At 38.7% G+C, this 26,223-nt stretch overlaps 1 protein-coding gene across 3 annotated transcripts in view; it reads left to right on the top strand.

Moving 5' to 3' along the window:
• The window catches only part of Trub1 (TruB pseudouridine synthase family member 1), a 30,998-nt gene extending 25,008 nt beyond the window's left edge, over nucleotides 1-5,990 (top strand). For 2 of the 3 annotated variants that reach the window (XM_078044968.1, XM_078044956.1), the window contains 3 exons: nucleotides 976-1,115; nucleotides 3,318-3,374; nucleotides 4,118-5,034. In XM_078044968.1, coding sequence (XP_077901094.1) covers nucleotides 976-1,115; nucleotides 3,318-3,374; nucleotides 4,118-4,377 — 457 coding nt within the window. In that variant the 3' untranslated portion in view covers nucleotides 4,378-5,034. Of the gene's footprint in view, nucleotides 1-975; nucleotides 1,116-3,317; nucleotides 3,375-4,117; nucleotides 5,035-5,282 lie in introns of those variants that run through there. The other variant, XM_021723335.3, reaches the window with a different exon arrangement.
• The last annotated feature ends 20,233 nt before the right edge of the window (nucleotides 5,991-26,223 follow it).

The following is a 26,223-nucleotide window of genomic DNA, read 5'->3' as shown; positions in this document are numbered from 1 at the left end:
GGGGCCTCTTTGGTAAGGGCAGTGACCCCTTCTGGGAGGGCTGTGCTCTGTGATCTAATCACCATCCAAAAGGTCCTGCTTCCTAATACCATAATATTGGTACTTAGGATTTCAACTTTTAAATTTGGAAGAGTCATAGACGTTAAAACCATAACACCACTTAACCATATTTGTGCGCATGTGACCATTTCAGGCAAATCACTTTTTTTTAAAAAATGGCTGAGGTTAAGTCAGGATAAGTTACTAAGAGTTATTTTAGAATTTTGTATTCATATTGCATTTTTAAGTCTTTTTTTCCCTCTTTTTAAGAATGTTGAACTACCTATGGAAAAATGGTTTTTCATATATTTCCTCAAATGTAAAACTTTAAAAATTTTAGTAATGCCTGATAAAAATTAACTTAGGCCATTGTTAAACTGAATTAAACTTATAAGGACCATTTTAGATTTTCTTTGCTCTGACTATCCAAGGATTTTGTGACCTAATAAAATTTTATTACACAAAGCTAAAATATATGAAGTAGAGTTTATGCTTATAAGCTTTTTAGAAACACTGATAACTTTAATATAAAGTGAAATTTATTATAGTAGAAATTATTTCAAGGAAATTTAGCTGAGATCATTATGACCAGAGGCTACTACTGAGTTCCTTGTGCCCTTGACTTAGAAAGAGACTAGGGAAGGGAATGTATGAATAGCCCATCTCCAGGAAGATCGTTAAAGAAGGGCTCATTGAATGCCAGAATGGGCTCAGATTAGCCTCTAAGATATTTAGGAGCTTTATCCCTGAAAACATTTTGGAGTGGGTTGGAAGAAAAACCAGTTCAAGTTTTAGAAGGGCTTTTCACTTTAAAGGGCTGCGAGATATTCTTTCTTTTCATGCCATCATATGGAATTACCATCTTTCATTCTCTCTCAATCTCCCTCAGATCGTCCTCTCTTATTCCCTCCCTCTCTCCCTCTCTTATCTTGTAAGTTATTCTGCATTAAAGAAAGATGGACAGAGACTTTCAACTTTAATGAAGAGAGGTGAAGTAGTAGAAGCAAAACCTGCCAGGCCAGTAACTGTATACAGTATCTCCCTTCAAAATTTCCGGCCACCATTTTTCACATTAGGTAAGATGGAGAAATCATTTGTATTTACTGTACCTTTATTTATATTTAGTTGCTGTTGAATAATTCTAATGGTTCCCTATGTTTTTGGAGATTCTTCTTAAATTTTGAATTTATGAAAGGTTGTGATTTGGTTACACATTTAATGAGGTACCTCAAGCTACATGGAGGTTCAGAAATGTCTTTTTCACTAGGCTGAGTTTTTCATGTTATAGGATGTCATCTTGCTATTAAATTGGAAGTAGTATACCTTAGATCCATCCCTCTGGAGAAGGTCTGGAAACGTGGCTCAGTTTAGAGCACTGCCTAGCGTGTCCAAGGCTCTGGGTTTCATCCCCAGTACTGCACAAAGAGAGAAAGAGCTCTCTATGGAGAAAACAGTATATATCTTCAATGTTTTAGATTTAAAATTTTTATCTTATGGAATGCTTTTCTTTCCATTTTTGACTATACTGATATATTTGGTTTTAGAATAGATGTTAATTTGTCCTCTTAATATCCTTTGATAAAGAAAAAAATTCTTTATTAAAGAATTTTATCCTTTAATAAAATATTTTTAGCTTTTGGACAAAAACAAAAAACAAATTTTAAGAATGGACTCATTCCAGTCCCCCCCCCCCCCCGCCGCTCTTTGTTTCCTGTAAGTTACTACTAAAGATCCTGAAAATATGGAAGAAGCAGATAAGGCAGAATGTATCTTTGACAACATGGTCACATTTTAATTTAGGCCATCAATTTGAATATATAATTCAGATTTGAAATAAACTAAAAAGCTAGTTTTTGTTGTTTAGAAATTTTATGTGCTTCCTGGCTGCAGCAAGTTGTAGGTAAAGTCTTGAGCACCTAAGAGCTGTGAAGTATCAGGAGGTGTAGTTCTTGATGCTCAAGCTCTCTGACATTGATCCCACCATTAATTTCATATAGTTAGGATTCCTTTTAGAAATAACTTTCCAAAACCTTTATTCCTAAACTTTGTTGCTTTTTGTCACTGGCATTATTATTTAATGTGTATTAGGTTTCTGCAGAATGTCGTATTATATAGTTAAAGAAACTCATTTTCTTAAGTACCTTGATTGTAAACTGACAAATAATGAAAAAAAAATCACACTGAAAAGTATTTTGCTCCATTCACTGAAAATGCAACAGCTGGCCTGGCAGAGTGAGTTTTACAAAAATAAGAAAATTCCTATTTTTCTGACTTCATATGTCATAAATGCCTTATTTCTTTGACTCGAGACTGCAGTAGGCCAAAGAGTTGTCTTTCACCAAAGTCAGATATAATGCAAAAAATGTCAGCACACCTCGATTCCATCCTGGTGCTCCTTTGTATTTTATCAGTGTCCCCAACCATTAGTTCATGGGGGGGAAGAAAGAAGAATAATTAAAATCTCCAGGTGGGGAATTTTTATTAATTTCCCTGATGGCTGTATTCCTTCCTTGATGTTAGAAACAGCAAGAATGTAGTCCTTTTGTGTAGAAATGCGGCAGCTCTTTTCGGTATATCTTGATGATAATGAAATGAAGCAAACCCCTGCTCTCCACCGATGAACTTGTAAATGCTATGCTAACAAGCTGATTAGATATTCAGTCAGTCCTAGGACTTTGTGTAATTTCAAGTTATGTTGTGATTTTTTTCAAAAATATTTCAAAAATAACATTTACATATCCTGAGCTTTCTGTGTATAGTATAATACACAAACATGATTTTTATCATTGTGAAAGGATTTCTTTGTTGCTTGGTTTGTTGGTAATATTTTTTTGAACTTACATATCTGAAAGGTTTTAAATATCTACAGCTCATGGGAGCAAAGCTGATATTTCTAACCATTTAAAACCTAATAAATGAACAAGGTTCATGTGTCTGAAAGTATTTTTAATGTCTGTATTTCATGACAGCAAAACTGAGATTTCTGACTATTTAAAACCTATTAAAGGAACAAGGCTGAGGTATTAAAGTGGTATGACTCGCCAGTTAATTTAAAATGTGTTCATGAGTTTCTGCTGTTTGCTTTCTCCACACTTTGACTTTTCAATCTCACAAACACATATGCTGCAGGATGAATAATTTATGTTTCAGCACATAAATATTTTATCACTCAATGGTTTGCATAGTGCATTTTTTACACTTGTTTAGGGGCATCATTTCTATGTAAAGTGGATTTCATAGGAGGTTAGCAATTTACCATGTCACTGTTAACATTCCAGATGTTGAATGTGGAGGAGGTTTTTATATCAGAAGCTTGGTCAGTGACATTGGCAAAGGTAAGCAGAAAAATGAATTATGAATTATCATTTAGAGAGTAATATTCCTTTTTTATGGGAAGAGGGAATTTTCTATTTTTCATATTTCTGAGTACTGGCCTGTGGAACTGAGCTCTTACTGCTTTCAGCCTTGGGAGCATTGTCAGTTTCTAGCATGGAATTACCATCCTCTGCAGCTATAGTGAGGGACTTGTGATGGGACAGGAAGAGAAAGGAATGGCAGATGAAGGCAGGAGTAATGAATGCAAGAGCCAATGTTTTTTTAAGTACAAAACATTTAACTCCAAGTAGATATCAGAAAAAAAAGATGTATCCTCCTAAAAGTTATATTTATTGATGCAAATCACATTTAAAAAAAAATCCTGGAAACCATAGTCTCACAATCCACCAGGAAGTTGTGATTCTGGCTCTGCTGTTTCCCGGCAGTTACAACACTAGACTAGTATATCTCCTGTGCAAAGTAAGGGTAAAATTGACCTCATGAGGTTGCTTCATGAATTGAATAAAAATAAATATGTGCCAGTTTTTTGTAGACTTTAAAGCAGTTCATGAGTTATTATATTGTTTTGCCACTTAATTATTTGTTTATCTCAGGGGTCTTGGCTCTTACTGGTTTACTTACAGTTCGGCTTTTGGGATGGTTTTGAGAGGTTTGAGTCAAGTTCTTTTGTCATTTGAAAGATTATAGATTGTGAAATACTGAAACACTCGTCTTATGGAATTTTCACCTTTTGTTGCTGTAGAGCTCTCTTCCTGTGCCAATGTACTAGAGCTTACCCGAACCAAACAGGGGCCATTTACACTAGAAGAACATGCCCTCCCTGAGGACAAATGGACAATTGATGACGTTGCACAGTCTCTTGAGCATTGCTCGTCTCTTCTGCCAGCAGAGCTGACACTTAAAAAATCAAAACCCGAAGAGTCTAATGAGCAGATTTTGAGCTGTGAATATATGACTCTAAATGAGACAAAGGGGGAAGATGATGTTAATAAGACATTCTGAAGTTGACCTGAGAATATCATCATTTCCTGGTTGACATTTGAATCCTGTGTGTAGATGCAGAATGACAAGCTACGTGCAAGGGACAACTGATTCTTCTAACTTCTTCTTCTTCTTTTTTTTTTTTTTTGCATGAATAAAAATGACCATCATTTAGTTTCTATAGCCTACAACTTATTTACTATACATTATGAATGGAGTTGCACTTGTTCAATTCTTTTCTATACTATCAATTGTTCTTTTAAAATATTTTTATATTAAAATATGAATTTGATTGGAATCAGGATATTGATGCTGAGTTTGATTTCTTCAGCCTTTTTCTATGAAAAAGCTGAACTGATTTTCTAAGCAAAGATTTATGAGCTACGTGTCTGAGTAGCATCATTAAATGTGATTTTGATTTTATTTGGATTTCCATGTGGCTTCATTGTTTAAGAATTCTCTAACTCTGGCCATTTCAATGGCCATTACTGAACTCCTTCTTGCCTTTGGAGAGTTGTTATTAAAAAACATTTCCTTAAAAAGACTGTACTCACCTAGTATTTGCTGTGTGTGTTTAGATCTTAGAAATGAATAAAGTTTTATAATAAATATTTGTAAATGAACCAATGATTGCTGCTACCACTTACAATATGTAAATAAAAACTAATATTGAATTAATTTCTCTTCCGTTAGAGTCCAAGACAGCTCCTCCTCCAATAGCTTTGTGCAGCTGTGTGCTCTTTTTTTGTGTGTGTGTGATTTCATCAACCCAATCAACTACTTTGTGCCAAATTACTAAGTAACATAATTTTAAAAATTTAAACTACAGACTGTATCTTAAGTTAAGGTTTTCTCTGATCTTAACTTTTATTCTCTCTCTCTCTCTCTCTCTCTCTCTCTCTCTCTCTCTCTCTGGTTTTTTTCAGTGATTTGCTCTTTATAGTGAAGTTTATAGACTTGGAGATAGCTGTCCTGTGCATTCCAGCTGATCCCTTCTGCTCCATATACTTAAAAATAGTGATTCTAAAATGTTTTTGTTCAAATAGCTGGAAAGTTACAAATCCCTCTTTCCCATAATTTTGAAAATTACAAAATAGTAAATTTTATGTAATGCATCCTTCATAATTTTGTTGAGAATGTAATGTATTATGCAACTGATATGCAGAAATGTTTAATTTCCTCTTCATTTACTCAAATATAATTTCGAAAGGAAAATTTTAAATTTCATAAAATTTGAGTTTTGGGATTTTTATTGATTACCTTTTTACTTAAAGGTGGTTGCCTGCTTGCAACTCAGCATTTTAACATTTAAATTTAAAGTGATTTTATTTGTGGTTTATCTATTTGTGGTTAATATACAGTTAGTTGCTTCAGTAAAGCATCTTCAGCATATTGGCAACAGTTGAAATGAAAATATTAAAACTAATTCTTAGTATGAGACCCAAAACTGAGCATACTGATACTTTGCTGCATTAACATAAAATGACAAACACATAAATTTTATAAATTGAAAATTTATTATTTTACTTATTCATTTGTAGTACTCTACAATTTGTGTCAACTAAAGGTGATAGTGGCTACCTCTGCCTGTTAAGAGTGGCATAGGTTACAATATGTTTTCATTTGTTGCCAAAGTCCAAATTGGGGAATGTTTCAGTTTTAGAATATGGATGAGGTTTTTTCCATCTTTTTTTTTTTTTTTTTTTTTTTTTTTTTTTTTTTGTTGTTTAACAAGTTGTTGTTTAATTTCTTCAAGATTACTCTCTCTATAAAAACAAAACTTAATAAACAATGTTATGGGTAAATTAATGTTTTAAGAAATTTTTATCCTTTTAACACATAGATTAAATTTTGGCTTATATCAATACAATGACATTTGACCTTGGGGGGGGGGAATCCTTAAATATCTTTGACTGATCGTTTTACATATATATAAAACCAATTTATTCAGGCCTTCTTTATCACTCAAACCTTCTTATTTACTTCATCACATAAAAATTTTCCTATAAAGAAACACTTTCTTTTCCTTCTATTAATATGGTTTCCATACCTAGAATCTTCTAATTCCTTCTTTCCATCTGTTAACCCTCTTTTTTTCTGTTTATATTCTGAAACAATCCTTATAAATTTCTGAATTTAGACAAATAATTTCATTTTGATAAAAAGTAATGTTTTATATTACTTACAGTACTCTTAATTGGAATAGTTAAAAATTTGGAAATAATTGACATGTACAATTTACTGATTAGGAAAATGTCAAGATTATTTGAGAAGGAAATAACTTCTAAAAATGATAGCCAGTCCTTTTCTTTTATATTGAAAACATTGAAGAAAATTTTCCCGAATAGAAAAAGACCTCTAGTCCTTACCATCCTAATGTACTAACTTTCAAAGTTTGATTTTTATAATACTATTTTTTCCTTTTTGTTCAGATAATTAGTCTTAAGTCACCTATACTACTTAAAAAAAAAAACAGAAAAACTGGTACTGGGGATTAAACACAGGGGCCCTCCTCCACTGAGCTATACCCCTAGCCTTTTTTAGTTTTTATTTTGAGACAGAGTCTCGCTAAGTTGCCTAGGCTGTCCTTGAACTTATGATCCTCCTGCCTCAGCCTCTTGAGTAGTTGACATCACTGTGACCACCATGTCCGGCAGGCACCTATAGTTTTTTTATTGACAATTTTTATTTGATATTATCCATATTTAGTTTTGATAGTAATTATTATAATCATATTCCTACCTACTCATAATTTGTTTGAATCATTTCCTATGACAAAATACTTGAATTGTTTTGTTTTATGAGGATAAATTCTCAGAGTGGGATTATTCAGTGAAATTATTTTGACTTTTATGTTTTATGTTGCCTTATTGCATTCCCAGAATTGTTACACCTCACAGTGTCCCATTTGTGTTGGGATTTTTATGTGCTGTTGTTATTTAATAAGAGAAAAATCAAAGTTTCTCTAAATTGCTTTTGTGTGATTACCTGCATACTTTGTACATCTAGAAAAATAAATGTCTTAATGGTTTCTTGATCTGTATGAGTAATTTATGCAGTAAATGTTTGATAAAAATGTTTATCATGACTTTTGTAAACCTTAAGGCTTTTTTTTTTCATTTTGCTGTCTAGATTTGCTAACTTATTTTATGAATTCATTCTCTTTTATCATCAACAGGTTTGTTAAGTATTAAGGGTTAAATTTTACTGAAACTTTAAAATATTCTTGTAACTCTCACAAGTAGCTAAAACTAATAGAGATGCTCTGAAAAATTCAAGAATCATCCAGTGTGGAATTTAAGTACCAGCTCTCTCCCCGCCACCATTTTAATAAAAAATATTAAAGAAGTATTTATGTCTCATATATTTCAGGCCTAAGGCTTCATACCATAATACAGTTATTTTTCTTAAAAGCAAAAGATAAATTAGAAATTCTTAAAAATGTCTTAACCTGGAATATACCAAATCTCTACATTTTGGACACTTTAAGCCTTTTATATTACTGAAAAATATTGTCCTAACCTAAGACCAACAAAGTGGCTTTAGAATTATTTTATTTGTGGTCTTAAAGTCCCTAAGCCCTAAGACGGGGGTTTTAGCTCAGTGGTAGAGCACTTGTCTTGCACACGAGAGTCACTGGGTTCGATCCTCAGCACCACATAAAAATAAATAAATAAAATTAAGGTATTGTGTCCATCTACAACTAAAAAATAAAAATCTTTAAATCCTTGAGCATTAAAATAATAGAAATCTGCTGTCGATAAATTCAAGATTGAGAAATGTGAGTAAGAGCTAAACTCACAGTGTCTTATACTGAGCAGATCTTTTCCTCTCAAATACTTGAATCAAGACAAGCCACTGGCTCATCATCAAAAATGATTCTGCTAAGAGTGCTTTATGTCAGGTCTTCAGTACATCTTATGACTCTGACCAGTTTGAAATTTGTATTGGACTTACAATGGACATATAGAGGTTCATTTAGGTGGTGGATTGTTCTGTTTTCAAAGAAAGCAAATAGTTGACCTTTTGAGGTATAAAATAGAAGATGTGATTCAAAAGCACTCTATAATGTTAGGACATTTATTAAATAGAGGATAATAAGTATGAAGTTTAGGCTCTGAAGTTGTCATAATAGCCTTGTACTTAAAATTTAAATAGGATTGTATTGAAATTTTCTTTCTTTAAGGTGTGTGTGAGCAGCGCTAGTTTGCCCCGCTGGTTCATTTTATGTCATTGTCAAACACTTGTTACATGGCACTCAAGTCAGTCACACCTTCAATTGTCAACTTGTGAATTAAATTCTTTGAAGAGAATATTTTCAGATTGCTGTTTTCAACAGTGATGCCAGTAGAAAGGTTTAAGTCAGAAAAGTATTTTGCTCTTTTATCCATTACTTTTAAGATTCAGTATATCAGATTAGTTTTCTCTCTGCCTTAATCTGCCCTTCGTTTCTATGCAAAGCCCTTAATCATTTTAGGCCTCAATTTGTCCATCTTTAAAATAAAGGAGACAAACTTTTCTCTAAGAATTTTTCCAGCAGTCAAATATTAGGGTTCTGAGTGTAGGTCATTTGTATTTATTCTGCTCAGGAACTCATTCCTCATGAAACTGAGTCTTCATCTTGTTCATCAATTCTGGAAAATTTCATTTCTTTGCATATAATGTCTCTTCCAGCTAGTAGTCCTATTTACATCTTCACATTTTAGTCTGTGTCTAATTACTCTTTCATATTTTCCATCTCTTTATCCCACTATTCCTCATCCTAGGAAATTTCCTCAAAACTTCTTTCCAAATAAAGAATTCCTTCTTCTGCTATTTTTATTTACTGTTTAACAACACTATTTCAGTGGCTATTGTGTTTTATTTTTATTCCTAGAACATTAACTGTTTTTCAAAATCTTTTTTGTGTGTTGTCTTATTCTTTCAGTAGGGGTTTGGTAAACCTTTTTTAAATCTTTTTGTTAGTTATACCAAAAAATCACACATATCATAAATATATAGCATTTTTTTTCACAAATCAAACATGTAACCAGCAACTAAATCAAGAAACAGATCATTACTAGTCCCTCTCCCCAAGCCCTCTAGAAGCTCTTTTCCAATCACCAGTTACCCACTCCTACCCCCCACAGGGGTAACCCCTTCTAGCATTATAGATCATTAATGTGGCCAATCTTGTGCTTTATATAAATAGTATTCATGCCTGGCTTCTTTTCCCAATGTTATGCTTGTTTTTGTTGTTGTTGTTGTTTTATTTTTTGTCTGTTTGCTTTATGGGCATTGAACCAGGTTCCCTCTACCACTAAGCTACATCCCCAGCCTTTTCATTTTTTATTGAGGCAGGATCTCACTAAGTAGTTGCCCAGGCTGGCCTTGAACTTGCTTTAGCCCCCTGCATAACTGGGATTTCAAGCTTGCGCCACTGCTCCCAGTTCAAAGTTACATTTATAAGGTTCTTCCATTTTATGTTGCTGTCTTAGCTCAGAGTGCTTATAACAAAGTACCACAGTGGGTGGCTTAATCAGCGGACATTTATTTCTCAAAATGCTGGAGAATGGGAAATACAATTTCAGAGTGCTGACAAGGTCAGGTTCTTGGTGAAGGGTTTCTTCCTGGCTTGGGGATAATTACCTTCTCACTGTGTCTTAATGTGGCAGAGAGAGGAAGTTCTTCTGTCTCTTCCTCTTACAGGGCACTGATCCCATTATGAGGGCTCTAGCCTCATGAACTCACCTAAACTTAATTGCTTCCCAAAGACCCTGCCTCCTACCCATAACACTGGGCGCTGGGACTTCAACATAGGAACTTTAGAGGGAGACAGGCATTTGGTTTATAACAGCTGCCTATTGTCATAAGCTCGTATTTCTCACTATTGCTTAATATTCCATTGTGTTTAGTATTACCCCTGTTTATTCATTTTTCTGAATGATAGGCTGGCACTTCACTAGCTTTCAGTTTGGGATCTATAAGTGATCTAGTACTGATCTCCTGGAAAATATGCACACATTGAAGTTGGACATTTCTAATAATGAATTCTAGGTTTTAAAGTATAGATGGGTTAAGCTTTAGTTGGTACCAGAGCAGTTTTTCAAAGTTACTGTTCTAGCAGTGTGTGTGCATTCTGGTGGTTCCTCACACCCATCAGCACTAAGTATTTTACATTTTGGCCATTTAGGTGGGTGTTTAGTTAATCACATTGTGGTTTTAATAAGCTTTTCCCTGTTTTTTTAGAGTGTTGGGGTGTGTGGGGGGTATGTATTCTATTTATTTATTTATTTAGTCTGATTGCCTAGTCTGTTGGTCTATTTAGTCCTATTTGTCTACTGGTCCAATAGTTCTGTGTAGTTACCTGACATTTTTAGGGAGTGTGCTCTAATATTTTTCAAATCTCCTAATTCTCAACCAAGGCAAAATTGTGTCCTTGATGTTGCAGAGTTGGATTATGAGTTAATTCTGTGAGACTTATGGAAAACTGTGTACTTGGGTCTAGAGTATCTTTCCAGAGAGGTTTGGAGTTTGCTTTTGTGAAGCACACCAGAGATATCACTATTCCAAATCTTAAATGTATAGTTTCCTAATAATAGAGCCTCCAAATACGCAGTAATACTAAGTACAGAACTGAAAGGCGAAATAAACAAATTCACCATTAGAGCTGGAGAAATCAGTTCTCTGCCCTGTGACTGGTGGACCAAGTAGACCCCGCCCCCCCCCCAAAAAAAACAAGTGATACAATGGGAAACTTGAACACGAGCAACCAAATGACCTGAATGATCCACCCAACAACAGCAAAAACAGGGTTTTAACAAATGTACATGCAAGATAGACCATCTCCATCTCATAAAGCAAGTGTTTAATAAAGTTCTAAGAATTTAAATCATACGCTTTATATTCATGTATTTTATGGTCTCTGACCACAATGAAATGAAACAAGAAACTAATTACAGAACTATCTGGGAAATCCTCCAATACTCAGAAGTTAAATGACAAACTTCTAAATAACTAATGGGTGAAGGGAGATATCACAATGGAAATTAAATTGAACTGCAACTTGTAATTCATGAGACACAGTAGAAGCCGTATTCAGAGAAAAATTAATAGTATCAAATGCTTATGTTTGATAAGAAGAAAGTAAACTAAGTTTGCACTTAAAAATTAGAAAAGTAGTTACCCTACTGGTATGAGTCAGCACCATGTATAGCCAGAGGAATGAGCAGTTAAGTTCTATTTGTGTACAGTGTGTCAAAAAGCATTCTACTGGGCTGGGGATGTGGCTCAAGCGGTAGCGCGCTCGCCTGGCATGCGTGCGGCCCGGGTTCGATCCTCAGCACCACATACCAACAAAGATGTTGTGTCTGCCGAGAACTAAATAATAAATATTAAAAATTCTCTCTCTCTCCTCTCTCACTCTATCTTTAAAAAAAAAATTAAAAAAAAAAAAGCATTCTACTGCCATGAATAACTAGTTAGAACAAATTTTTTAAAAACACTAAAAGAAAGTTTTTTAAAAAGTAGAAAATCTTTCTGTGGTGTTACATGCTTACAGTCCCAGCTTCTAGGGAGACTGAGACAAGAGAAACTCTTGAGCCCATGAATTTCAAGACAACCCTGGGAAACATAGCAAGACCCCATCTCAAAACGAAAACAAAAACACAACAAAGCAAAAAACTAGAAAAAGAGAAAATTTAACCCAAAGCTATCAGAGGAAATAAAATAATAAAGAGTGGAAATATATACACGAAAAATAGAAATCAGAAAAAACAATAGTAAAAATCAGTAAAGGAAAATTGATCATTTGAAAAGATCAGTGAAGTAAAATGATACAAATTACCAATATCAGGGATGAAAGAGGAGACATCACTGTAACTATTATAGACATTATACAAAACCCTCATGCACAAGACCAGGATTACAAAAAAAGTTAAGCAGGCATCTCTCAGATGCACAGAAACAAAGGATTTGAAAACCAAAGCAAACGATGTATAAAAAGGGATAATGCCTGAGGACTAAGCAGAGTTTAACTGGGGAATGCAAAGTTCACTCAAGGTTCAATAGTTGATGTAATTCACCACATCAACAAATTACACAGAAAAACCATGGGATCATCTGAGTAGATGTAGAAAAAACACCAAACAAGAGCCCATTCCTGATCAAATCCCAGCACATTAGGAACTGGGCTCTGCAGGCAGCTCAAGCACACCTACAAAATGCTCCAGAGCTAGCAACAGTCAAATTTTCCCAATCTGATGAAGAGCGTTTCTGAAAAACCTATACTTAACAGTGCACTTCATTGTTTAAAAGGGAGAACTGGATACAGCAGTGCATGCCTGTAATCCCAGCCACTTGGGAGGCAGAGGAAGGAAGATGGCAAGTTCAAAGCCAGCCTGGGAAATATAGCAAGACACTGCCTCAAAATAAAATTTCAAAAGGACTAGGATATAGCTCATAGGTAGAACACTTCAGGGCTTAATCCCCAGAACTGAAAAAAAGAAAGAAATGCTTTTCAAGATCAGAAAAAGGCTATTTTATCTCTCTGTCTACCTGCCTGTCCGTGTCTTTTGGTATTCTGTTTCTCTCAAGGATCAGGACTAATATACCTGCTTTTGTGACTGCCGATTCCTTCTGTATACTCTGCTAAACATGAAACATTTCATTTTCCCTATCTCTCCTTGGGAGACTTGTCACCCTTTTGAATTCAATTTATCTTGCAGCCTTAACTTTCTGATAGGCTTAAGAAGTTCTAGTTTTTACACACTGTTAGGATGGAATTGGTATTCTCTTCAAGCTATTTATACCTAAGTGGAAGCTTAATTAATGATTCCCCTCCGCCCCCAGCTTTTATAGTTAGAAAGGTTTGAGGTCACTTTGTCCAAGATTTTTGCTAGAAATGAAATTTTCCATATCTTAAGAATGGTTAAGACAGATAAACTGACTTGCAACAATATAATGTGATAGTTAATTTTGTATCATTAGAAAATAATCTAGTAATTAGTGGCAGAAATTTTAATAAATTAGCATTCATATATTCAAGTCCTTTGAAATTATTTGAATTTTCAATTCTTCCATTAAGGGAAGAAAAGGTGGGGCATGGAAAAGGAAAGTAACCTCAGCAAACTCCAGATTATTACATCCATAAGGACAGGGCTTTGAGGTCAGATATCATTAAGTCATTAATATTCTTTTGGCTCACAGAATTAGCAGTATGATCGAAAGGTGATGAGTAGGTCATTTTATTCTATATAATTTGAATATGTTAGTTGTCAAATATTCACAGTACCTTTTGAGTGAAGAAACAATATATGGCACACAAGGCACAGTCCAGGCCTTTAAGAAGCTTCAGACGGGAGTTCAAGAAATGTACATATAAAAAGATTTGTAGTGGTACAAGACAATACATCAGTATCAGTGAGTGCTGTTGCCAAAAAGCTGTTGATGCTTAGTGGAGCAATAACTCATTTCTGCAAACATCTGTTGAATTTCTACTGAAAACAGACGAGGAGACTACAGAGCAGGATATCAGCAGAGAGGAGAAAGGCCTTGAATTGGCCTTGAACAGTGAACCCACAGAGTTAAGAGAAGAAGCAGCTGAGGAAGGAGAACAGTGGCATCAGAGAGAGGATGGAGAGAAGGATTTGCATATTTGGGATTGCCCTGAAAGTCAGTATTGATTGACAAATCACAGGTTCATAGGGAAGGTTTATTTAAAGGAGATTACCCTGGCAGTGAAGTGTGGCAAAAGCAAAATAGGTAGAAACAGGAGACACTGGAGGCACAGAACCCAGTTAGAAATGAATGAGGTGTAGTCCTGCAGGCCAGAGGTCACAGACTCAGGACTAGAGAGAGTCTCATCAGATAGTGAGGTCTCAGTGAACTGCATAAAGGAAACTTGATGGTATCCAGTGATTTACTAAATAATTGAAGGCCATGGAAAGCAATGACCAGCAATAGTCATGAAATTAATTGTCTTAAAGGGAGTTAATCTAAATTCTTGTATGAGTAGTGTGCTCTCAGGCACTAGGTAGCTGTTGGCACAGTTGCCTAGGACAATGACAACTACCAGGCATGTTCCTCTTACAACCAACACAGAGCCACCCAGAGAGGACTGTGCCTTTCCACTTCTCTCCAGGGTATGGCATGTAGGAGGAACGTGGAAGGCGGTCTCCAGTTGGGGCTTCCTAATTATTATTTGAAATATTAAATCACGCCAGTGGTCGGGAGCGTGGACTCTTGGTGTCAGAGATTCTCCCAGCCCGACTGCTCATCACCACTATTAACTGTAGGTAGGTTAATTAACTTCCCTAAGCCCCAGTTTCCTCATTAATAAAATGGGGATATTAATAATGTCAACTTCACCAAGTTATGAAGCCTTAATTAGGTCATTCAGGTGGTGTTTGGGATGATTCTGAGAAACCAGGGAGCAGTCCGTCGGCAGTAAATAATAGAGGGTAATAGCACATGCTGACTTACCCGCAAGGGGAGCAGGAGGAACCTGACCCCGTGCTATGAAGTCAAGCGATCCATTTCAAAGGTGCTTTATTTGATTCTGTTTTGGTAAGAAAACTGTAAAGGAAACAAAGAATTTCCTGACAGCAAAGATGATGAAACTGTGAAATAGGCCACTGATGAAGCAAGGTGGTTCTGGAGGTGGTAGGCGTTTGCCTGGTGCATATCATGTGTATTAAAATGCACCACAGTGTGTGTGTGTGTGTGTGTGTGTGTGTGTGTGTGTGTGTGTATGCGTGTGTGTACATGAGTGTGTATACACAGCCTTGAAGTAAGTACAGCAGTCCACCTCTCTGTGGTTTCTCATTTCACAGCTTCAGTTATCTGCTGTCAACCACAGTCTGAAAATATAAAATTTCAGAAATAAACAATTCATAAGTTTTATTTTTTAAAAATTTGGTAATGGGGATTGAACAGGGGTGCTTGACCACTGAGCTACATCCCAGCCCTTTTATTTTTTTAATTTTATACAGGGTCTTTCTAAGTTGTTCTGGCCTTACCAAGTTGCTAAGGCTGACCTCCTCAACCCTAGGATTATAGGCATGTGCCACCACCCCAGGAATTCACAAGTTTTAAATAACATTTATTATAGTATCTCATAACTGTTCCATTTTATTTTTAGCAACTGTTGTTATTCTCTTACTGGGCCTGATGTATAAGTTAAGCTTTATCAGGCACCTATATATAGGAGAAATCCTAGTATACATAGGGTCAGTACTGTCCATGGTTTGAGGTGTGCACTGGGACACATTCGTGTGGATAGGGTGGGGGACTCTAAACCCTTTTCATTTACATCATTTGTCTGTGCCTCCAAGAACCCTGTGAAGTCAGTAGGATCTGTTTTTACCTATTATTTAGGTAAACAATTCCAATTGGCACTAAGGACCAGATGACTCACTGAGTCACCCAGCCAGCGTGGCAGAGCCGGTGCTTGTACTCTTCCTTTACATCACATCTGGAGAGAAGAGCTCTGAGGGACAGATGTTTCACGGGAGGGAGGAAACATATGCCTTAATGCCAAAAAATAACTAGGAGTAAAAGCAGAAAACAAGACATTTGTTTCTGCTATAGTATGACAGGGAACAAGGCCCTCCTGGGTTGGGCTTGAGCATTTAGAGAGTTGGGCCGTGATTCGATGTGGGTGGGACTGCCCTTGGAGCATTGCACCTGGTCCTGGACCACTTGTTACTACGCTCATGGAAACCAGCTGGGTGAAGTCGGAAAGACAGCTCTGAAATGGCCAAGGGACTGATGGGATTGATTTAAAAGGAAAGAGTAAAAGAGTTAAATGTCTGTAGTTGACTATCGTTAACTACGCACAGAAAGAATTAACTGTGTACAGTTAAGAAAAGATATGAGAGACCAGCTACATGGAAACAAATATCTGAAATGTGTCGACATGAAAAAGGGAGATTATTAGTTCCTGAACATGACCCCTGGAGCCTGATGTGCAGCCATGGGAAGAAAATCTAAGCTGAGCTTATAGAATGTTCTCAGTGAGGGATCTGTTAAGGCCTGTTGCGGAGTCGCTGTCTCTCTGCTTCCTCATCATCATGTGAGCTGCTGCCCTCTGCCAAGGTCTGCCATGATGTTCAGCCTCACCTGAGCCCCCAGGAATGGAGCCTGCTGTCCCTGCACTGAGACCTCTGAGACTGTGAGCCCCCAAATAAATTTTTCCTCCCCTAAAACTGTTCTGGTCAGATCTTTTCATCACAGCAGTGAAAAAGCTGACTAAAACCGTGGGTAGACAAGAAGACGTCATTTTTAAGAGTTCTATATTCAAATATAGGCGTAAACCAGAGATAAGAAGATGTCCTTTAAAATACTTCAGCAGGGAAAGGGAGGAGAGAAAGGAAAGAAAGAAGAAGGAAAAGTAGAAGGAGGGGAAGGAGTAAGTCGAGAGGAAGAAAGGAAAGCTGCAGCAGTGGGGCCAAACCTTGACAATGGGGACTCTCGAGGAAGGCCATGTGAGTTCATTTTTTTTCCTACTTTTACTTATGTTTGAAAACATTCACAAAAAAACTCAAAATTATTTTCTGAATATAACTTAGTCCCTGGGCTCCGATGACTAGAAAGGCCTTGTTGCCAGTGGGATCACTTCTAGGTCTCAAGGCCTGGGAAGGTCAGCCATTCGGCTCCACAGATGCCCAGTGGTCCCGGTCATTCGCCCTCTCCACAGCTGAAGGTGCAAATCAGGAACATTTAAACCTGTCGGTCTCTTGTGGCAGCTCCCAGAGGTGGGGCTTCTGAGGTGAGAGAGTGAGGACAAGGTCATTGAGCTATTGCCCACTGCCCTTCGCTGGCCTCCTGTCCCTGCTTTGTAGAAATATCCACTATTGAGCAAAGGTGTCTTTGGAATGACTGGACTTTATTCTTTTGAATGGAGAAGCACTTTCCCCTTATTGCCCGAGTTTGGGAAGCAAGAAGAGTCATCCATAAAGTGAAAGTTTTTTAAACTCCAGCCAGCACTTGTGAAAAGCTCTTTTTTTCTTTCTTTTTTTTTTTTTTTTAGTGAAGAATTGGGGTGGGGTGGGGGTGTAGCTCCATGGTAGACATCTCCTAGCGCCTGCAAAGCCCTGGTTCCATCCCCAGCACTGAAAAAAAATTTTTTTTTTTGTTTCAAAAGATGACATCTCTCTTTCAGCCTCTCTAGGAAGACCTCATTTCACCTTCTTGCCTTGAATTTTTAGGGCACGAAATTTAGAAAGCTTTAAGAATTTATGCCTTGAGCTTGCTTTTTTTGTTGTTTGTTAGAGGAATATAAATATTTTATTTGAATTTTGCTGGTGGCAATCAAGCATGAACACTAGCCTGATATCTGAGGAGCTGTCACGCCTGAAATTTTCCACAGTGCACAGGGCCAGCCCATGGCAGCCAGAGCGAGGTGGAGTGTAGCCCAGTGCAGGACAAACTCTGCAACCACAGGAGCTGACTGGGAGGGAGGCAGGGCTGGCTGATGGGAAAGCCTGGTTCAATCTCTCTCATCAAAGACATGCTGCAGTGTTGGTCTCTCTCCTGGGCCAGGCCCAACTCAGCTCCTACCTGAGCTCGTATTACAGCACCTAGGGCCCTCTGCCCTCCTTCTATCCTTGTCCTCTGCCTTGTCTCCAGAGTGGAGTGTTCTGAAACACTCCTCTTCTTATGTTCCTATCACTCATACAATAAAACATGGCAAGGAGCAGACCTTGTAGTTGACTGCATCCCTGGTGCTTCATACCATGCTGGCTTATAGATATTCTTTAAAAAAAAAAAAAACTTTATTTTATTTATTTATTTTTATGTGGTGCTGAGGATCGAACCTAGGGCTTTGAATGTGCTAGGCGGGCTCTCTACCATTGAGCCACAACACCAGCCCCCTGGCTTATAGACATTCTTCATGAAGATCTGACAGAATGCAGGCAACCTCATGCCTCCGCTCTCCCAGTTGCCTCTCTGTGCCTTTCTTAATGTTCTTAACCTCTATCCAGAAGGTGGCTCTTCTCCCTTGTCCACCGTCTTAGTCCATTTTGTGTTGCTTTAACAAAATACCCCACACTGAGTGATGTGTACAGAAAAGAGCTCACAGGTTTGGAGGTTCCTGAATATGGTGCCAGCCTCCACTCAGCTCTGGCTACATCACAACATGATGGATAGTGTCATGGTGGAGCACACCTGAGAGGCATTGATTCATGGCAAGATAGGAAGCAAGAGAGATTTGGGGGGCAGACTTGCTCTTTTTATAATAACCTGCACTTGTGGCAACTAACTGGCATCCTATGAGGACACTTAATCCCTCCTAAGGTGGTGCTTCCAGTGACCTCATCACCAACCACTAAGCCCCACCTCTTAAAGATATCGCCACTGTAACACCACTACACAGAAGACCAAGTCTCCTTGGGCATATGAACTGTTGGGGTGTGCACTCAAACTACATTCAAACCAGCCCTGGTTTTTCAAGGCTCAGCTTAAAGTTTACAGCAATGAAATCTTTGTTGATAGCTCAGTTAGAATGAACTCATCCTCATCTTGGTTGCCATGGCACCAGGTAGGTCCACTTATTTTATACTTAGCACCCCATTTTAATCATACACTTACCTGCTTGTCTTCCCCACCAGGCTGTGGGCTCTTTGGAAACAAATGCTATGTTTTCATCTTGATATCCCCAGTGCCTGGCACATTCTAGACACTCAACATCATCAAATAAAACTCGGGAGCCATAATATTACAAATACTAGAAGATAACGGGCCCCCAGCAGGTTTGGATAAAGGAGATGGCCTTCATCATCACACGCGTGCTGTGTGCTTAGCTCCCCTGCTTTCCTGTCTGTGGTTCCAGGAACTGGAAATGAAGCTGCTGCCTACGTTAGACCTCAGCTGACCCCTGTCCTTGCATGGAGAGATTGTCCCCAATCCCTGTGTCTTAAGACTGGGAATATTTATTCCACTACTCTAAGCTGCCTCTCAATTTTAAGAATCTATGAAAGAAACAAGATGATATATAACTTATTCTAATTTGTGGTGACTCCTCCGTTTCCATTTAAAGGAGGAGGTGGAATTGGATTGTTTGTTTGGTTTGGTTTCTTCATCAACGAGAAGCATGTTAATATAACTAGTCTGGACATCTGTCCCATTTTCAAAAATTACAAGTTTCGATCATTGCTAAATTGTACAGATCCCAATCTGTCTGCTCTGCATACATTTGCATTTATAAAAGCAGAAGCAGGCTAAAAGTCTTTCTAATGCAATCCCCTAGATACATGAAGTATTAGATTGCTTTCCCCATTGGTTCATGCATTGCTAAAGGCTTAAAAGGATCATTGATTTGAATTATTTAATGTGTACAGCAGGTTGAGTTTCTTTCTTTCTTTTTTTTTTTTAAAGAGCCTCTGGGGGCATTGCTTTTTTTTTTTATCTTAATCTCATTTTTCTTGGAAAATAAGTAGTTAAAGCTGTATTCACATAAGCTCCCAAAGTGCCAAATTTTCATTGTGTTTTTAAACCATCTAGGAAATGTTTGATTCTAATGAAATGTTACTGCTGAAAATTGGGCTGAAATTGCTGGGCTAAAAATATAGTTATAACTACACATTATTCTAATGTTGTGATTTTTTTTTTCTCCTCTTGGAGGGCTGATACAGATGAAGAGATTGGAGAGATCCAATCTATAATCAAAAGCCAGCCTGGATTGTTGTTGCTGTTTTTGGCATTTAAGCTGGTTTTCACTTAAATTTGGTAAACAGTCCTAGACTTTCAATGTTGAGCATTTTTACCGTGTAATTTAAGTTTTAATTCTCTTTATGTTTTGATAGCTCACTCTTTCCCCATGGAAAAGGCAGCTGTGTCATGTCAGCATGATTTGTGCTGCTAACATCTGGGAGAATGAGCTTATTTTAGTTTGTGTTATGTTCAGAAAGCATGGCAAAGATGAAGACCTTCTTGTGTTGTGCAGTGTGGCTTCCCATAACAAAGCAAAGGCCCTCACTTCATCCATTTGACAGAACACTGCACAAACAAAACAAAAATATAAAAGTCCCATCCACACAAGGCAGTCAGTCTTGCTATGTAAAAAGTTCAAGTGCGGGGATTAGAAAGGTGACAAATTAGCATCTAAAACACACTTGTGACTGTGAAAAGGGGTACTAAAATAACTAAGAGACACTAACCTACAACAGGTAGAAACTGGAACTGTCCAGGGTAAAACAGAAGTCTTCAGTGCTCTAACTAGAAAATTTGCCCCTGATTCTAACGGTCTCATTTACATTGCTATGTAGCAAATTCTGGAAATTCTGGGAAGTCATTGATGTAGTTCTGTGCCAAGGAGCAATATGGTAGGAATTCTAATATTTCAGGCAGTAGAACATTTTCTTGGATTTGTAGCTGGTAAAAGACATGTTAGGGCACAAGACAAAGCAATTGAGATTAGATGAAGGGCATAAACATGGTCTAATAATAAGTCCGAGGTTGCTGACAGTGAATTTTTGTTATTGGCTAAACATCTTTCTTAATAAATCAAATGGATTTAGCTATTGTAGAAGGGTCAGGAACTGGCGGCCGACCAAGGAAAGTTGGATTTGGGTTGCATGTGGCTTTGATTCCCGAATCAGAAATAATTAGCCAAGAATGTCAGCGAATGAAATAAGTTTTTGATGTTTCATGCCCCAAGTTGCAGTGAGTGTCCTATTTTCACTTACGCTGATTTCTTCTGAATTAACATAACCTTAAAAATAGCTGCAGCTTCTCAAATCTGGGAGAGTAGCATATGCTTCTTGCTAGACACTTTCCTTTTCCCTGAAGGTCTCTTTGAGGTCTTTTAAGAACTCAATTCAATCCAGCAGCTATTATGTGCCTGAATTATGAAAGGGGATGTAGGTACATAAGGTACCTCTGAGAGAGAGAGGGGAGAGCCAGGCTCTGCCCTCAGTGTGCTTCTCTATGATCCAGAGAAGAAAGAATAAAATAGTCATTCCAGAGTACATAGGTCGGTGCCATCCAAAGTGTTTGTAGTACATTGAAGCCAGGTGGTGGACGTAAGGATAGTTGTTACAGTGGTCTGTAATTTTATAAACATTTAACATGTTTTACCATTTTTAAGAGTTAAAAAAGGGATATGAGAATTGGAGGATTAACGGCATCTGTTGCGGAGCTCCTGTCTTGTCTTCATCTAACCTTCTTTACAACATTCTGTTCACTTGAACCTTGACTTGGCTTCCCTAAAAGCTCTCACACGAGAAGAGTCTTCTTTCTCCCATGCCTGCTCTATGGTAGACAGCAAGGTGCACGATCTGCTGGGGCCCCGCGAGAGTCTCAGTTATTTGCTCTTAGCAACTTTCCTATGAAGTTTACTCTGTCTTTCTTGCCTCACCTCCCCTGTCTCACCTACACTGAGTTTTAGCACCTGTCTCCTGGTGTGCCTGGCTCCTTGGCCCACCCCTTGCGCACGGAATCTGGGATATGGACACTGTTCATCTTTCGACCACAGCGCCACCCCAAGCCACCAACAGCTCTCAATTAGCTCCTGTGGTGGGTTCCCTTGTCTCTCTGCACGAGTCCACTGTCTGCACCACTGACAGGTGAGACTGGGGCAGAGGCAGGTTTGGAAGTCCAGAGGAAAGAAGACTGCAGGGTGTGAGAGTTGTTAGGGTTGGTCTTTAGATGAGTCTAAGGCTCACAGCACGGATGGGGGCTGATGGTCTGAGATTCGTCAGTGTGCTTAAACCCAGGGAGTAGGGTTAGATTGTCACTCCAGGGACAGTGAAGCAAAAGGGACTTCTGAGCCCTCAGTCATTCACAGTGAGGCTCATAAGGCAGGAAGGAAGTCCAGAGAGAGAAGAATCCTGGGGATCAAGGTGTAAAGTATTTCCAGCAGGAGAGACTGGCTCCTGAGGGAAGTAAGACACGGCTATTGAGGAAAGTAAGATCAGAGCAAACTGTATTCATTGGACCTGGAGAAGGGGGACTTGTTACCTTGAAAAGAGTAATTTTAGAAGCCACTTGAAATTTTTTTGCAGGATTTTTTGGTGTGTGTATTATTCTAGGCAAAAAGACCAGAAAGCTACTAGTTACATAGCAGTCATCACCTGCCCAGCACCATGTTACCCCCCTTTCATTCCCACAGCAGCCCTATGGAGTAAGTAACTCTGACGGGGAGGACCTGGAGGCAGAGGAATGAAGTAGATATGGAGATTGCTTAAGGTTACACCAGCTAGTCAGTGTGGAGCCACGGTGTGAACCTGGGCAGTCTGACACCCGTAGCCTGTTCTTTTAATTACCAGATTGGTGCTCAAAGATGACTGTGGAAAAAGAAAAGAGAAGAAGAAAATAAATAAGGAGCCTCTGGGCTAGAGAATTACAAGCTGTTTACACAGAAGTGGAAAGGAAACCTGTAACAGTGGGCAAGATCAGCGGGGGAGGCAGCTCAGTGCAGAAGAGACAGACCTCCCCCAGCAGAGACGGGGAGCTGGTAACTGGCTGGGAATTAAGCCTCTGAAGATACCCACAGAGCTGGCTTTCTCAGACTACCTCACCTCCTCTTGGACGCTCACACCCGCCTTGATGAACACAAGAGTTTCACCCTTCATTTAAAACTGTTGATAATCCAAGTCATATTAAATATTATGTCTGAAATAAAAACAGTGGGGGGAAATGCTGCTTGGTTTTCAAGCTCTACACTAAAGTCCAAGTTCTAATATGACACAGACTCACAACACACACACACACACACACAAACACACACACACACACACACACACACACACACACGAAAATCTCTGACCTGCCCGGTTGGCAGAAAAAGATGGAACAAAAAGGAGCCTCTAAAGAGGGCCAATCAGAGACAGAAAGAGCAGGGACAGGGACATCGTTGGTGAAGCCCTGCAGGTGAGACCTCTCATGCAGGCAGAGCGGCGGGCACTGTTGGGCTGGCAGGACAGCGGTCCTTTGGGAGCTAATGCTGTGTCTCTGAGCAATAATGCTCGGGCACGCGTGGTAGGTTAGGAGCCAGAGTGGTGGTCAGAAGCAGAACACCTAGTGGGGAAACGTATCATGAGTCCTGTAGAGGCAAGACAACAGTCCTGAGCCCCCAAATCCATTCCTTGCTTTCCTGAGAGAACTGATCATTAAAATTGCAGGTGACCTTGAGGAAGGAAGATGCTCCACACAGTCAGGCTTCTTCCAACCATTCTCGGAGAACAGGACCAGTCAGCAGTGAAACTCTTGGCCTTGGTCAACCGTTGCCTTCCCATCTCTGTTGCCTTGGAAATCCAAACATCTTTGGATCCCTCCTTTTCTGCTGTGCCAGCACGGATGGAGCTACGTGAGAGCATGTGTAGCATCAGGCACCACAATTGGTGACCCTGTCACTGCACATGCAGATGGGCATGCTCCGGGCTCTGGCAGCCCTGGGACCGGAGTGCGCTTTTGAAGAGATGTGATAAAAGCCACGTCCTGTTTATCTTGCCTTCAACTCATGGACAGAAGGAGGCAGCTGACAGTCCGCTTGAAAAGGGATAATAACAATAGAATAAAAATCTAATAAATCACTCTTCTTCTGTGCCGGTTTCCTACCTTGCCCTAATTTCATAGATGAAATTGCATACATAGAACCGACTTGGCAATTTAGCTCTGAAGTCCAAGAAAGGTTTCACAGGGGAGCGCAATGCCTTTTTATATACTTACTCCCTGGTGGGCTAAATCACCTAGAAAGCTGGAGGAGAAAGCTCCCCAGCCCCAGCAGGTGCAAGGAGGGGACCTCTAAAGGATATTCCCACATCCTAAAGTTGAGAGCAGTGGAAGTCGGGGAGTGATCATAACTATTATCTTTTTTATTTTTAACCTCAGTTGCAGGGAGTTAATTATATCCCTCAGTTTGTGGCACAGTTTTGTGGTTATCTCAACCAGCCCCTGCTCTTGTTTCATGTATTTATTCCACATTCCTGCTCACTGAAGATGCCCCAACCCTAGCCCAGAGGCAATTGTTCTAACATATTTAATGCACATGTATTTATTTGCATGTATCTATAGATTGTATCTTTTCTAAATTGATCTAATGATGCTATGTGATGTGTCTGTCTTTCTTCACCACAGTAGGTCTTTTTAGGATCCAGTCTTGTTGCTCTGTGTGCTAGTCTCTGATCCTAGTTGCTAGGGAACACTCCATGACTCTTAGGTGCTCACAATTTGCCAAGTTCAGTACCCAAGTGTGGGTAGATGCCTTATTGAATTTGATCTTCACAATAACCCAGGAGCAGTGTGCTGTTATTTTGACAGTGACCCCCAAATCAAGTCAAACAAGTCAGAATTATAGTAGGGGATCCATAAAGGTAGATGGTGGTGTGCCCAAAGCCAGGGAGGGTTTGTGTTCACTCAGTCCCCTCAGGGGCTGCTGCTAGCAGCTGGTTCTGCCTCTTTGCTTGTCTTGCTCTTTAGGTAATATTGATTTCAGCCCAACTGCCTTTCTTCCCACTGGCTGTCAGTTCCCTTAGGTCAAGCAGAAAACGGAATCACCTAGTACCAAACCAAGAAGCTACAGTCACAGAGCATCCACATCTTCTCTTGGGAGAATGATGTTGTGGAAGTGAGGGTGGCCTTAGTGCCTCTTGAATTGTGTCATCAACCACAGCCCAAGCTACATCCTACCAACAGGAAATTACAGAGCCCTGAGCTTCAGAACAAGAGCCACATCTTCAATGGCCCCACCCGTTGGATAAAAGGAGAATTGCCAATGATCTCAGCTACCTCCTTTTCTGGGGAGAGGGGTGGAGGTTGAGTAGAGAAGGATAGATAGATGCTGGGTGTGTGACTGAGTATTGCTACCCAAGCTTTCTACAAGAGGCTAGAAGCTCAGTCTGTGGCCCTTAAATTTGTGAAAGTTAATAGACTCTTCGTGCCAAATATGAACAACAAAAAGGACTGAACTCTATATTTCTATTCCTACATGAATCTGGTAGAATAAATCTGCTCTCTCTCTTTTTAAGAAACTTTTTTGACACCAGTTACATGTTAAACATTACATGGAGTAACTAATGAATCGTGCTCTATGAAAATGCTTCAAATTTCCATATATGAAGAAATTTTTAGCTGTGTGTGACAAAAGAGCCCTCACGTTGTGTTTGAATTCTTTGGAGAAGTCTTGTATTGTGTTTTCTCAGATCTTGGATTTTGTTTCTCAAGCCTCCTTCTTATATCATTACTTATTTTGGAAGTAGTACATTTAAGTAAGATTTTCAACAAGTATCCTTGAAAAATCATCTGGTTCCTTTCTTTTTTCTTCAAAAACATGTTGAGTGTAGCTGATGTGTTTCTTTCAAATTACATATTTCCTCTAAGGTGGGATTTAAAATGTATGCCTAATTTTTATTGACTAGTATTTCACCTCTTGTTGTTGAACTTCTGGTCTCTTATTATTTTGTAGGTCAGCTTGGCTATTCTAATAAAGATTTTCTAACATATTCTGTTTCCAGTGTGTCTTATCTTTTGACTGCATGCCAGTTGCTATTAACTTCTTTGAGTCTTCAAAATAGTTCACAGAACCCTATTTCATTTCTATTCCTAAAAAGAACACCCAAGGTTAGTGCAATGAGACCATGTTCTAAATGGACATAATGCCTAGCAAATTTGAGAAGAAAGGAGGCCCCCCCTGGACCTTACAGGTGGGTGATAGGTCACTGGACTTGGACTCCAAATGGATGTAGTCTATGCATGAAGCAAGAGGAAGGTGGGAACAGTCCTACCTAATGAAACTTGATCCCTCCTAGGGTAGAGGAGTCCAGGACTGTGGGGACTCAGAGCCACCCTGAAATACCAGGGCTCAGGGAGAGCTTCCGAGAGGAATCAGTCTCTGAGTTGCCAGGTGATGAGGAAACCAGGTCAACTCTTCTGGCTCCCCAGAACGGC

Source organism: Ictidomys tridecemlineatus, chromosome 1, assembly GCF_052094955.1.
Source record: "Ictidomys tridecemlineatus isolate mIctTri1 chromosome 1, mIctTri1.hap1, whole genome shotgun sequence".
Taxonomy (NCBI): domain Eukaryota; kingdom Metazoa; phylum Chordata; class Mammalia; order Rodentia; family Sciuridae; genus Ictidomys; species Ictidomys tridecemlineatus.
Note: the sequence above shows the minus strand (reverse complement) of the source record. Positions and strands in the feature narration are given on the sequence as shown.